This window comes from Ranitomeya imitator, chromosome 6 (genome assembly GCF_032444005.1).
Source record: "Ranitomeya imitator isolate aRanImi1 chromosome 6, aRanImi1.pri, whole genome shotgun sequence".
NCBI classification, from domain to species: Eukaryota; Metazoa; Chordata; class Amphibia; order Anura; family Dendrobatidae; genus Ranitomeya; species Ranitomeya imitator.
Genome location: NC_091287.1, coordinates 218,595,412 through 218,611,120, shown reverse-complemented (window position 1 = coordinate 218,611,120; position 15,709 = coordinate 218,595,412). Strand labels below are relative to the sequence as shown.

The window sequence follows — 15,709 nt, the reverse complement described above, 5'->3', positions numbered from 1 at the left end:
TCTATTTTTCATTATAATCAACTTGCTAAATACTTGAAATTATTTACCTGAAGGGTGCAGTCAGACGGCCATATAAGGGTATGTGTCCACGTTCAGGATTGCATCAGGATTTGAAATTGAAATTGAAATGAATCAGGATTTGGTCAGGATTTTCCATCAGTATTTGTAAGCCAAAACCAGGAGTGGGTGATAAATGCAGAAGTGGTGCATATGTTTCTATTATACTTTTCCTCTAATTGTTCCACTCCTGGTTTTGGCTTACAAATACCGATGTAAAATCCTGACCAAATCCTGATGCAATCCTGAATGTGGACACATACCCTAAATCAGACCAAGATCCAATCACAACCCTGGACTAGCAGGTGGCTCTTCCTACCGGAGCGTAACAGCGTCATATATTTCTATACAGCTGTCACGCTCAGGTCAGGAGAGCTGCCGGCCAATACAAGCACTGTGAATAGATTTTGGTACAATTTATATCACCGTCTGACTGCGCCCTAATTGTGGTCTGATTGATTCCCATCATTTGCTGATTTTTCAGACCCCCATAGAAAGCTTTTTACCGGGTTTATAATTTATATTTTATGCATTCTTGCTTTTTTTATACATATCTTTTTTATGACAACCATGGTTTTCTGATCTTGTTGATGCCCTCCTTTTTTAATTGGAACTCCCATGCATATGCATTGATACACTCCCTGTCTTTTTGATACATATTTTTTACAATTTATGTCTATTTCTTCTGATGTCACCTCTCTTTTGCCACATGACTCACTTTTTATCTTGTGTTATTCTTGCTGAATACCTATTATTTGCTCTGCAGGTACCAGTTTCATAAAGACAGGTGGAATGAAAAGGAAGAATATAATCAACAATATGCATAAACAAAGTTAAGCAAGACATATTGGGACCAATATGAAATTCAGTGTGTGACTAATTTCTAATTCCTTCATAATTTCTTCACATTTTTCTTATCTTACATTTTCCTGTTAAAGAAATATGCCAAAAAAAAAAAATCTAAAAGCTAAATCTGCATCCTTTTGCAGTCTTTGTTTTGACCTTTACATTGTTTATACTCCAATATTCCTTCATTGATTAGAGCAATCTTCAGCAGGTGAAATATACCTCGGATCCAACTGTGAGCACAGATGGGTATGAAGAACATGATGCATTCAGAAGGTACATTCCAAAAGTAGTCTGAAAAGCAAAAAGTGAAATAGGTTATACAAGCGTATATATCATACCATTTATAATGACCACGGACAAGATAAAGATCCCCAATTCACATCAGGACTACAAGATACCAGGTACTTTCAGCTGCATCACATCTAATGTGGTGTACCTAACTATTAGTACTAAATGTCCAACTGGGGGTCTGTATGTAGGGGAGACAGGGCAGAAACTGAGAACAAGGATGAACTTTCATCACCATACAATAAGAGAAAAAAGAATGGATCTACCTGTGGCAATACATTTTTGTCTCCCTGATCATAGCATTATAGACATGAAATTACTTGTATTAAAAGGTAACTTTAAAGCTCAGAGAGACAGAAGAGTTTGGGAATATAAGCTGATGATGACCTTTGACACTCTCAGTGCAGGAATGAATGTGTCGCATGGATTTATGTCTTTTTACATTAATTAAGAAATTTGCTCCTAAGACCGTGTGGGGGCATCATAACATAGAACCAGACCCCAATCAGGACAATACATTCACACTCCTTATCTATGAACTGTTCCAATATTTACGGACACAACTGTTTATCACTCACTTAATGGTAATTCTGCTTCATGTCACCTGTCTTATCTATGGCATTTTTCTGTGCTGTGTTGTGCATAAATATGCGATTCTTCAGAATTTCTATTAGTTAATGCCTGAGGAAGAGACCAGAGTAGTCTCGAAAGCTTGCAATTTGTTAACATCTTTTCAGTTAGCCATTAAAAGGAATCAACCACTGAGGACTCTCAATTCTAAATATTTTTCTATATCATACAGAAAGAGCAGTATATTTAAATTCTATTTTTATTAACATAATTTTATTGAATTTTTAGAAAAATGTTCATTTTAAATTCAGCTGTACAGTAAAGAATTTTTCATTAAATCACCATTGTCCCATTTATATCACTGGCACTTCCTAATAGTCATCAAAACACTTTTCGGACTGACTACCAGTCAGCCGAATAAATTGAAGAGATCCAGAATTTAAATTTAAAATAAGGCATTATTCATGGACAACATGGCTCCCGGAAGAAGCTGGATTGCGAAACGCACGTTGGGGTGAGGTGGGACGCTGGGTCAGCCACAGGTAGCTATTGTTACTGTTCTTTATATTTTCATTTTATCTGGATCCACTGTATGTATGCTTAGGCAGCTAAAGTGTGATGGAATAAGTTTATATGCAGCACTATTTTCTGCTATGTGGCATTATATGCTTTTAGCCTGTTATACTTATGTGACCCCCCCATCTTCAGTTTTGGTGCTTGTGCACTATGGCACGGGATATGTTGTCCATGAATAAAGCCTTATTTCAAATTTAAATTCTGGATCTCTTCAATTTATTCGGCTGACTGGTAGTCAGTCCGAAAAGTGTTTTGAAAAGAATTTTTCATGCATAAAACGAGGTGAGATTGAATATCTTAAAATATAAACCGAAAATCAATATAAGCAGTATAGGGGGTATAATAACAATCATAATTTCACAAATAAGCTTTATAAAACACAAACCATTTAGTCCATACTTGATCAAATTTGGTTGCATTAACTTTTCGGCCAGCCACCAGCAGTTTTATTGTATAGCATAAGGCTATGTGCACACGGTGTGTTTTTGATGCGTTTTTGTGATGTTTCTTCCTAGCAGAAATGGGCCAAAAATGCTATGGAATCCTTATGCAAGCTAATTCAATCACAATCCTGAAGTGCTGTGCTTATGATCAGTAAATTTCCTTGGAGTATTTGCAGTGCGTTCTTTTTCTGCAGCATGTCAATTTTGTGTGCAGATTTGTAGCATTTTCCACACATTAACTTCAATTGAGTCAGTCAAATACGCAGCAAAAACACACGTACAAAAATGTTTGCAGATTTGCTGAGTTTCTGTTTGCGTTTTTACCGGCACGGTGGTTCTTATTGGCGGCAATGCTACTGCCAGTAAGACCGTCGGTCAGACCACTGTGGTGTCATGCTGTCAGATTTCGACGTGACTCTGCAGATGTGACCCATGGTAACTCTACCACCGGTAACACTGTCAGTCAGAGCACTGCGGGGTCATGCTGTCAGATGTCAGTGTGACCCCACAGAGATACTGTGACCCGCAGTAAAAAGTTTACCCCAGGATACCAGGCATGGGCTGATAAGACTACTCATCAGTCTATGTCTGCTGTCACTGATAACAGTGATGACAGGAGCTGCTAATGGCAGATGTAGTCTCATCAGTCGGCACCTGTACTCACACTTAAAAAAAAACACAACATGTAAAATAATTACATATATATTCAGATAAAAATAAAAAACTCATTATACTCATTTAACACCAAATCCCTCGTCTTCTAGAAAAAATGTAAAATAAAAAACCAAAAAACAACTCACCTGTCCGCATTAGTCCACATAATCCCGAGTGTCCCACTGCGATCTCACATGTAGTGCAGTCACATCGGTGACTGCTCTCAAAGCCATCCGGATCGTCATGGGACATTATGGATTATCTTCTCTGCGGACAGATGAGGAATATTGTGGTTTATTATTTTATTTTTGTTACAGGAGACGTTGCCTTCAGTGGATTAGGTTTTTGGTGATTATGGTTTAATTTAGATTCAATAAAGGAGTCTGTATCATTATTTCAAATAGAGGACTTTATTTTGGGTGTCTGTGTTTTTATAATTTCACTCTGGGGTTAGCAATGTGAATTTTTATCACAGTGCTATCGGGAATCTCACTGAGGTCACGGCAGTTCAGCCCTCCAGGGAATGGAGCCTCAGTGATCTGATGTAACCTCAATAATGTCACCACAGTCACTGAGGCTGCGCTCGCAGCAGTTCAGTCTCCAGTGGTTCTCAGCCTGGACAGTCACATCTTGGAAAACTCTTTATCCCCCAGACTTGGATTACGGCATACGACAGAACGAAAGACAGGTATGGTATATAGTTTGTTTTTTTATTTCAGTTTAATTACAGGAGATCGAGGGCTTTGGTGGAATTAGGCGAGGTCATAAGTATGGTTTAGTTAAGATTATTAAAGGAGTCTGTGTCTTTCTTTCAATTAAAGTACTTTATTCTTGCCGTGTCTTCATTTACCATATAACTATAGGATTAGTAATGGATAGGTGTCTTATAGATGACACGGCAATGACCCCAGATGATGTAGCGGTCTCGCGAGTCTGCTACATTGTCAGAGGTCATTGTCGCAAGGCATTACTAGGAACTGCGGGGGCTGCCGGAAGGTGAGAATATCCCTATTTTTTTTATTTTAATTCTTTTTTTTTTAACAAATATATGGTTCCCAGGGCCTGGAGGAGAGTTTCCTCTCCTCCACCCTAGGTACCAACCGCACATGATCCAGTTACCTACCGCATAGGGCAATGCCCACCATGCAGGAAGTAAGGGGATCAATGCATTCCTATGAGTGCAGAATTGCCGCGATTCCGCACAAAGAATTAACATGCTGTGTTTTTTTCCGGAATACAATTCCGCCATGGAAAAAACGTAGCATGTGCACAAAAAATGCGGAATGCATTAAAAATGATGGGATGCTTATGCAAGCATTTTTTTTAGCGGAAAACAGCCGAAAAAATGCTGAAAATCCTGAATGTGTGCACAAACCCTAAAGGTATGGTCCTAGAGAATCCTGTGAGCCACACCCACCTGGTAAAGACTATTATAATTGACACTAAATAAAAAGACCCATAACTCTCCAACTGTATGGTGGATTTAAATAAATCCACAAAAAAAAAAAAGAAAAAATCAAAACAGAATATCAAGTGGAGTCCCCTTTAAAAGATTAGTCCTTTTCTTAGGGCAGAGACACACTGTTGAATTTCTTATGCGATAATCGCATCGCACTGCACACGGACTGGCCGGCATTTCTCCTGACCTGAGCATGACAGCATGATGGATTGCTACGCAGCTGTCAAGCTCAGGTCAGGAGGGCCCACAGCCAATGCGAGTTTTAAGATGCGATTCTCACAGGAGAAATACGGCACTGTGACTCTGCCCTTACTCTCACTTCTGCATCTGGGGCATATAATGACACGTGTATAGATACCTGCTGATCACAGATGTGTAACGGCAGGGATGGTACATCTTTCCCAATTGTAATGTTAAAGGCACAGGTGTACAACACCTCCTAATTTTGAAGAATCACAGCAGACATCAGTAGAGGTAATGTCACCTGCCCTGCTCACGTCTTCATGTGAAAGTGAAGTGAGCGAAGCAGGACTAACCCTTGAAGAGTAGTACACAGAATAATAATAAGTAATACGAGTAATGCGAAGAGTATTTAGGTTATACTAACTTTTCCTTCTCTGCTGGATGATAGTGTTTGAAGGATCTCTCTCTTCTTTTCACCAGTTGTCTGATTAATACAAATGACTTGGCATCGGGTGCATTTTCCTGAAACCTAAACAAAAACATTATGAGTTAAAAGCAAACTATTTTTAGATTGAACTCTACGATACCAAAGTATTTTTTCAACTACGGTAATTTCTAAACTCCCTGTAGTATTAACAGAATGTCACTTTATAGCTATGTAGGGAGTTCAAGATCTGTATGAAAAATATATTGATATGCTATAAACAGTATTAGCTACAGTATTAATATTTAATGTGTAGGGGTTTGACTATTAGTACCCACTTCTTTAGCAGAATTAATATGTTGCAGCCCAGCTCCCTTTTTATAATTTACTGAGACAGGGCCATAGTTTTGGTTATTAATTTGCTATGCATAGTACTGACAATATTGCACTTTCCAACAAGGGCTTTCACTGTATTGACCATTCTGTAATCTGGAATCATACTCCTATGCAAAGTATTGGGTGATAAGAAAACGGCATAGTAACAGCTGCAACTGGTGTGTCCATCCATAAAAGGGAGAGGTGCAGGTGAGGGCTATATAACGTCTCCATTACATTTTTATACAATAAGATACAAATTATGAAATACTAACTAATGTCAGAAATAGACAAGAGACAACAATAAACATGGCCATCAAAACAACCACAAATGCAATATAAAATATAACTTATTTTTAGCTATACTGTTCTTGAAATATTCTTTGAATACAGATGTTCAAATTTGCCCTCCTACCGATAGCTAAATGGACTTGCATTCATTCATCTACAACATTGTTAGTGTGGTGAAGTATTGATATTGACTGGTATTGGCTGGTATTTGTGTCTTCTTTCTAACAAAAGAATATTTTGATAGAAACAAACCATGCATGGAGTCTGATGCCACAATCATGTGTTAATACAGTGGTATTGGTGGAGAGAGTGTGTTGGGAGTGGGATTAGATTTTTCACAGAACGGTTCTTAAACTGCAAACCAATCCGGAGAACAGGCAATATATTATGGGAGTGGACACTGTGGAGGCCATGCACCATAAGAGGGACAGTGTCAAAATTTTGCAAGGAGCACAATGAGGTGCAATTATTTATTTAGGAGCATAGTATTGAGCAGATGTGTTTATTCAGGGACATTGAAATGACAATGTTATTTCCAGTCAGCTCGATCTCAAGCCATAGCGCCTTCATGGAAGATCCATGGCGCTTTGTAGGAAGATCGATCTGATTCAAGCCTAGATAGGTCCACCAGAATCTTCTCCACCGTTATCTTGATTGTATAACGGTTTTGGTTGCTGGTCTTCCTCTTCGCCTTGTTCCTTCTATTTTTCTTACCATGATGTTCTTCTCCAGTGATTATTGCTCTCTTCATATGATGTTTCTGAAGTAGGCAAGTCGCAGCTTGGTGATCCTTGCTTCGAGTGACATGTATGGTTTGATTTGTTCCAAAATTGATTTGTTGTTCTTCTTGCCATCTATGTTATTGATAGCATCCTTCTCCAGCACCACATTTCAAAAGTGTTGATTCTTCTTCTGTCTTGTTTCTTTATAGTCCAGGTTTTGCATCCATATGTTACAACAGAAAAGACCAGACTATGCACGTGCCTTGTCTATGTCACCAGTGAAATGTTCCTCAATTTGAAGACCTTGTCCAGTGACTTCAATGTTGATTTGGAATTAAATGTACCCCATGGTAAAGGGGGTGGGTGTGAACATTTCTTCCCATCCAGGGGGGCTTATCCCAAGAGAAGTCACATGTTTGGTTTGGTAGTTGGGTGCTGTGTCATGTGAAGGTCTAGGATGCCAGGTCCTGGTGCCAGTGTATAGACTGTTAAAGATTGGAGATCAGTTTCAAGGTGGGATTGTAATGTCTTGACCACCCTGCTGTATTTAAGGAACTAGTCTAAGGACTGTTATTGCATTTTCCTCTGAATCAGATTACCAGATGGCGCCACCAGGTTTGTTTCTTTTGTGCGGCCATATTACAGGCTCTAAGAAACCATAGCTATTTATGGTGTTATATTCTCTCAGTTCCAATAAAGGTTTTTAATTGTTCATTGGTCTGCAACCCCTACCTGCTCTGTCACAGACCCTGCCACTCATGTTTGTTGCAATGCTGACTGTCTCTCATCAGTACTGTGGTTCCTGCATTGTCAGCAGTATGTTGATTGCTGTTAACAGCAACTTCCAGTATCTCCTTAACATTGTTAACCCCTTCACACCACAGCCCTTTTTCGATTTTTGCATTTCTGTTTTTTGCTCTCCTTCTTCCCAGAGCCATAATTTTTTTATTTTTGGGTCAATATGGCTAAATGAGGGCTTGTTTTATGGGAGAAAGAGTTGTACTTTTGAATGACACTATAGGTTTTATAATTTTGTGTACCGTATATACTCGAGTATATTCGGTGACCCGAGTAAGCCGCCCCCCCTAATTTTGCCACAAAAAACTGGGAAAACGTAATTTCAAAAGTAAAAATAGATACCAATAAAAGTAAAATGAATTGATACATCAATAGGTTAAGTGTTTTTGAATATCCATATTGAATCAGGAGCCCCATATAATGCTCCATAAAGTTTATGATGGCCCCATAAGATGCTCCAAATTAAAATATGCCCCATATAATCCTGCATAAAGGTTAATAATGGCCCCATAAGATGCTCCATTGACACATTTGCCCAATATAACGCTGCACAAATGTTGATTATGGCCCCATAAGATGCTCCATAAAGATATTTGCCCCATATAGTGCTGCACAAACCTTGATTATGGCCCCATAAGATGCTCCATACAGACACTTGCCCCATATAATGCTCCACAAACATTAATTATGGTCCCATAAAATGCTCCATAAAGATATTTGGCCCATATAGTGCTGCACAAATGTTATGGCCCCATAAGATACTCCATACAGACATTTGCCCCATATAATGCTGCACAAACGTTAATTATGGCCCCATAAGATGCTCCATAAAGATATTTTCCCCATATAGTGCTGCACAAACGTTGATTATGGCCCCATAAGATGCTACATACAGACACTTGCCCCATATCGTGCTGTACAAACGTTGATTATGGCCCCATACAGACACTTGCCCCATATAGTGCTGCACAAACGTTATGGCCCCATAAGATGCTCCATACAGACACTTGCCCCATTTGCTGTTGCTGTGATAAAAAAAAACACATACTCACCTCCCTGTCGCTCAGGCCCCCGGCACTTTCAATATTCACCTGACTTCATTCCAGCACCTCTCTATCTTCAGGGTCTTCTGCACTGACGTTCAGGCAGAGGGCGCGCACTAACCACGTCATCGCGCCCTCTGACCTGAGCATCACTGCAGAAGATGCTGAAGACGGAGAGGCGCCCGGAACGGGGAGCAGGTGAATATCGCGCAGCGCTGCACTCCCCCTCCCCATTATACTCACCTGCTCCTGGCGCTGTGCAGTCCCTGGTTCCCCAGCGCCGCAGCTTCTTCCTGTACTGAGCGGTCACCGTTACCGCTCATTACAGTAATGAATATGTGGCTCCACCCCTATGGGAGGTGGAGCAGCATATTCATTACTGTAATGAGCGGTACCATGTGACCGCTCAGTATAGGAAGAAGCTGGGGTGCCAGGAAGCCAGGGACCTGCAGGGACCATGCCAGGAGCAGGTGAGTATAATTAGGCAGCTCTCGCTCCCCCTCCCCTGCCGACCCCTGGGTATGACTCGAGTATAAGCCGAGAAGGGGACTTTCAGCCCCCAAAAATGGGTTGAAAATCTTGGCTTATACTCGAGTATATACGGTACTTTAAAATGGGAAAAAAGTGTGGTGATATTGCCAAAAAAGTGCAATTCAACAACTGTTTTTTTTTTTTACCGTGTTCACCAAATGCTAAAAGTGACATGCCATTATGATTCTCCAGGTTATTACGAGTTTGTAGATCCCAAACATGTATAGGTTGTTTTTTATTTAAATAGTGATGAGCTGGGTGAGGGCTTATTTTTTGCATGCCAAGCTGATGTTTTTATTTACCATATATACTTGAGTATAAGCCGACCCGAATATAAGCAGAGGCACCTACTTTTGCCATGGAAAACTGGGTAACTTATTGACTCGAGTATAAGCCGAGTATGCATTGTTCCCCTCAACCCTGTCCTGGTATGTGTGGCTCCCCCTGTCCTGTCCTGTGTGGCTCCCCCTGTCCTGTAATGGTATGTGGCTCCCCCTGTCCTGTCCTGGTAAGTGGCTCCCAATCCTGTCGTGGTATGTGGCTCCCCCTGTTGTATGTGCATGGCTCCCCTGGTCCTGCATTGCTCAGCTCCCCCGGTCCCGCATTGATCAGCTCCCCGGTCCAGCATTGCTCAGCTTCCCTGGTCCACATAGCTTGGCTCCCCGGGTCCGCATGGCTCAGCTCCCCATCCCTCATGGCTCAGCTCCCCCGTGCCATGGTTGTATGCATGGCTAATATTGCCCCCCTGTCATACTCAAACTCCTCGCACCTGGATCTCTGTTGTCGCGGCGCCGGTCAGCTCTCCTCTGCTAAGCGGTCACATGGTACCGCTCATTAAGGTAATGAATATGCGCTCCATGCCTATGAGAGTGGAGACAGGTTTATATTAATTACCTTAATGAGCGGTACCACTGCAGCTGCAGCTGTTACTGTGCCACAGCTGCCTGCTCCTGTCACCCGCTGCTCCACCGCCTCCCTCTCCTCCACTGGCTTTTTGGACCATGATTCGTGTATAAGCCGAGGGGGGTGTTTTCAGCACAAAAAAATTGTGCTGAAAATGTTGGCTTATACACGAGTATAAAGGTATACCATTTTGGTGTGACTATGATCTTTTGATCGCCCGTTATTGCATTATGATGTAATTTTGCGACGTTCAAAAAAATGTAATTCTGACATTACGAATTTTTTATACACCAACTAAGAAAAACAGAGATCCCTAAAAAATAACTTTTATTAATATGATTAAAAAGACTACCGTATATACTCGAGTATAAGCCGACCCGAGTATAAGCCGACCCCCCTAATTTTGCCACAAAAAACTGGGAAAACTTAATGACTCGAGTATAAGCCTAGGGTAGAAAATGCAGCAGCTACCGGTGAATTTCAAAAATAAAAATAGATGCTCCATACCGTTCATTATTGCCCCATAGATGCTCCATATACAACTGTGCTATATAGAATGCTCTGCACCGTTGATTATGGCCCCATAGATGCTCCTTATAATGCTGTGCCATATATAATGCTCTGCACCTTTGATTATGGCCCCATAAATGCTCCTTATAATGTTGTGCCATATATGCTGTGCACCTTTGATTATGGCCCCATAGATGCTCCTTATAATGTTGTGCCATATATGCTCTGCACCTTTGATTATGGCCCCATAAATGCTCCTTAGAATGCTGTGCCCCATATATGCTCTGCACCTTTGATTATGGCCCCATAGGTGCTCCTTAGAATGCTGTGCCATATATGCTCTGCACCTTTGATTATGGCCCCATAGGTGCTCCTTATAATGCTGTGCCCCATATATGCTCTGCACCTTTGATTATGGCCCCATAGGTGCTCCTTAGAATGCTGTGCCCCATATATGCTCTGCACCTTTGATTATGGCCCCATAGGTGCTCCTTATAATGCTGTGCCCCATATATGCTCTGCACCTTTGATTATGGCCCCATAGGTGCTCCTTATAATGCTGTGCCCCATATATGCTCTGCACCTTTGATTATGGCCCCATAGGTGCTCCTTATAATGCTGTGCCCCATATATGCTCTGCACCTTTATGGCCCCATAGGTGCTCCTTAGAATGCTGTGCCCCATATATGCTCTGCACCTTTGATTATGGCCCCATAGGTGCTCCTTAGAATGCTGCCCCATATATGCTCTGCACCTTTCATTATGGCCCCATAGGTGCTCTTTAGAATGCTGCTGGTGCTGCCATAAAAAAAAAAAAAAATCACATACTCACCTCTCTTCTCAGGACGCCGGCGCTTTCAATAATTACCTGCTCCTCGTGCGGCTCCGTCTCCAGCACTGACGCTCAGCAGAGGGCGCGCACTGACTACGTCACAGCGCCCTCTAACCTGAGCGTCACTGCTAGAGGACGCTGCAGACGGAGCCGGAGCGAGGAGCAGGTAATTATAGCGCTGCGCTCCCCTTACCTGCTGCGGCGCGGTCCCTGCAGTCCCTGGCTTCTCCGGCGCTGCAGCTTCTTCCTGTAATTGAGCGGTCACATGGCACCAATCATTTACAGCAATGAATATGCGGCTCCTCCCCTATGGGGGTGGAGCCGCCTATTCATTTCTGTAATGAGCGGTGCCATGTGACCGCTCAGTACAGGAAGAATCTGCAGCGCCGGAGAAGCCAGGGACTGCAGGGACCGCGCCGCAGCAGGTAAGTATGATTACACGGCCCCCGCTCTCCCTCCCCTGCTGACACCCGGGTATATGACTCGAGTATAAGCCGAGAGGGGGACTTTCAGCCCAAAAAAATGGGCTGAAAATCTCGGCTTATACTCGAGTATATACGGTATATTTATCCACAATACAAATAAAACAGTATTAAATGTACCAGCGTCTGTCAGATAGTTCCCCAGCAATACCGCAGAAAATTAGGGTGCCTACCTCCACTGTCAGGCAGGTGACTAGCATAGATTTCATGAGCAGGGCTCACTAGTCTTCCTTTGATTATAGGTCCTTGTAGGGCTTGTAAGGGCTAGCTGTCAAGGAGTGGGGGCGCCTACCACAGTAAAGTAGGGTGCCAGCCTCCACTGTCAGGCAGGGTTCATTGTAGCTCGGTCTAGGGTCTACTAGGTACATTTAATACTGTTTCATTTGTATTGTGGATAAATATAGTCTTTTTAATCATATTAATAAAAGTAATTTTTTAGGGATTTCTGTTTTTCTTAGTTGGTGTATATGCTTCTCTGGGATTCCGTATTATTGTGATTTGTTTTTTTTGAAATTACGAATTTTTTCTCTACGCCATTTACTGATCGGATAAATTATTTTTATAGCTTGATATCTGGGGCATTTCTGAACGCGCCAATACCAAATATATGTATATATATATATATATATATATATATATATATATATATATTTTTTTTTTTTTACTTGTCTTTTTTTGAATGGGGCGAATGGGGGGCAGTTTGAACTTTTATATATTATTAACTTTTTAATATTTTTAAAAAACATTTTCTTTTACTTTTTGCATGCTTCAATAGTCTCTATGGGAGACTAGAAGCTGTGGTTGTCTAATCACCTCTGCTGCACACAGGCGATGATCAGGTCACCTGTGTGTAGCAGAAAAGCTCACTTGCTATGAGTGCAAATCACCGGGCAGCGCTCATAACAATCTGGTTATGACAACCATAGATGTCTGCTGGAGACCTCTTGCTGTCATGCCGACCTAAAGGTGACCCGCAATCATATGATGGGGTCACCAATGGGTGGGATTAGTGATGCTCTTCCGGAGCAATCATATTAAATGCCGCTGTCAGAGACAGCAGCATTAAACGGGTTAATAGCTGCTGGTGATCACGATTCCACCCGCAGCTGAAGCGGGCACATGTCTGCTGATCAAAACAGCTGTGCTGTTTAAAACAGCTGACGTGCCAGGAAAGATGTGGGCTCATTGCCGAAGCCCGCATCAAAGGGAGGTACACGACATGTTCTGTACATTTACAGCGCATGTTGTAAAGGGGTTAATGACATACTGGAAGTTGTAGGTACATGAAATACTATTATATATAGGGCTGACCTGACATTGTAATTGATTGCTGTACAAGACTGGTGTTCAGATTACATATTCATCTACTGATAATGGTTCTGGTATTGTTTTCATGTACTCATGATGGTTCTGGCGATGATGATTCTGGTGCTGTATTCAAGTATTGATGATAATTCTGGCAATACATTCATGGTCTGATTGATAGTGGATCTGGTAATATATTTATGTACTGATGATTGTTATGGTTCTCTATTCAAGTACTGATAGTGGTTCTGGTGATGTATTTATGTGCTGATGTAGTATTTCAATGGCATCTTATGCAATCAATTAAGTTTGTATGAAAACAGCTGTTTCATTTGCATAGCTGTATGGCTGTTGTTATTAATACTATTTATTTTTCGAGCATCATTGATTCCATGGTGCTGTACATGTGAAAAGGGGTTTAAATACAAAATTACAATGAACAAAATAATATTGACAGACTGGCACAGAGATGAGAGGACCCTGTCCTCATAGGCTTATATTCTTCATGATAATGGGGAAGGAGGGAGTAGGTTAGGGGATTGTGGCAGTTTTAGTGGTGGTGAGCTGACAATGCAGTCATTGCAAGCTGTTATCTTGCTTGAAGAAATGGGGTTTCAACTCCTGTCCGAGTGTTGAGAATTATTGGGGCACAGAATTCTAGAGGACAGGGGATGCTTAGTATAAGTCTTGACGGTGTCTGGGTAAGGAACATAAGAAGGTGGAGAGAGAATGCAGTCTTGTGAGGACCAGAGATTACGTGTGGGAAGATATCAGATTAGTTTGGAGAAATATGGAGGAGATATATGGATGACCTTATAAGCTAATGCTAGTACTTTAAACATGTGCAATAGGAAATTGGGGAACAATAAAGAAAGTTACAGATCTGAAAGGTGGAGGAGTAATGAGAGGAGTGGTGGATTAATCAGGCTGCAAAGTTAAGGATGGACTGGGGAATTGTGAGGGTTTTAGTTAGGAGGCCACAGAAGAGGATATTGTAGTAGTCAAGGCAGGAGTTGAAGAAGCCATGCACTAACATTTCAGTAGATTGAGTTTTGAGGAAGGGATAAATTCTGGAAATATTTTTGAGATGTATGATGAGAGCTTGGATGTGTGATTTGAAAGACAATGACGAGTTCTTAATTACGCCGAGGCACCGGAATTCTGATTCAAGGGAAAGTGTGATGTCATTTATAGTGATAGATCTGATAAGGAAATTAAGTGATGAAAGAAAAATGATTATATTGGTTTTGTCCACATTACATTTTAGGAAGCATGATAAAAAGAGGAAGGATATGGCTTATAGACAACTTAGAATTCTGTGCAGCATTATCATCAGCATATAGATGATACTGGCATCCATGGGACTTTATGAGTTTTCCCAGACCAAAGGTATATATGGAGAAAAGTAAAGGTCTCAGGACAGATCTTTGAGGGACACCAACAGAAAGGGTGGGATAAAGAAGTAGTAAGGGAATAAGAGATGCTAAATGTGCAGGTAGTGCAGTATGAGGAGATGCAGGAGAGGGCATGGTCTTGATGCAGAAGGAAGAGAGGATTGGTAGTAGAAGGGACTGGTCAATGGCAGAGGACAGGTTTATAAGGAGGAGTATCAAAGTTTTTAGTTTTGACAGTAAGTAATTTGGTTAGGGCAGTTTCAGTAGAGTGGTGGGCAAGGAAGCCAGATTCAAGGTTGTTGAAGAGCGAGGAGAGGAGAGGTGGGAAGAAAGTTTAATGTGGACATGCTGTTCGAGGAGTTTGGAGGGAAAATGGAGTAGTGAAATTAGACGATAGCTGGATGTAGAGGTTGGGTCCAGGGATGGTTTCTTCAGGATAGGCATTTTTGTTGAATGTTTGAAAGCAGAAGGGAAAACAACATAGGTTAATGATAGTTTGAAGAGAATGGTAAGTGCTGGGATAAGCAGGGTGGTGAGGTTGGGGAGTGAGTGGGATGGGATAGGATAGGATCAAGAAAACAACTGGTGATGTGTGATTTTTACAGAAGATAAGTAAGGTTTCCTTTAATGATGGTGGGAAGGAATACTATAGGTAAGAGCGTCGGTCTGTTATACGAAGGAGTTGTGGTGGTTGAACAGTGAGACTTGTCGGATTTGGTTGATCTTATTTTTAAAATGTGCTGCAAAGCCTTCTGCAGAAATGATAGAGTTCAGAGGGGACAACAGTGGACAGAGGAGAGAGTTAAATGTGTTGAATAACTATGTAGGGTGGTGAGATAGAGAAGATATTAGAGTTGTCAAGTATTCCTGTTAACAGAGGTGAAGGTTGACTTGAATGTGATAATTGCTTGCTTACAATGGGCCATGTAGCTGCATTATAAGCCTTTGAAAGATCATTCTTTTCTATTGCTTTAAAGCCTCTACATATTAACGATGCCTTAAGAACCATACATGCTTGAT

General features: G+C 41.4%; 1 protein-coding gene across 1 annotated transcript in view; it reads right to left on the bottom strand.

The window, feature by feature from the left end:
- Positions 1-731: 731 nt before the first annotated feature.
- MOCOS (molybdenum cofactor sulfurase) overlaps positions 732-15,709 on the bottom strand; it is a 341,896-nt gene continuing 326,918 nt past the window's right edge. The window contains exons 14-15 of the mRNA XM_069730486.1: positions 5,504-5,608; positions 732-1,197 (exon numbers count right to left, since the gene is read on the bottom strand). Of these exons, the coding sequence (XP_069586587.1) occupies positions 1,108-1,197; positions 5,504-5,608 (195 nt within the window). The 3' untranslated portion in view covers positions 732-1,107. The remainder of the gene's footprint in view (positions 1,198-5,503; positions 5,609-15,709) is intronic.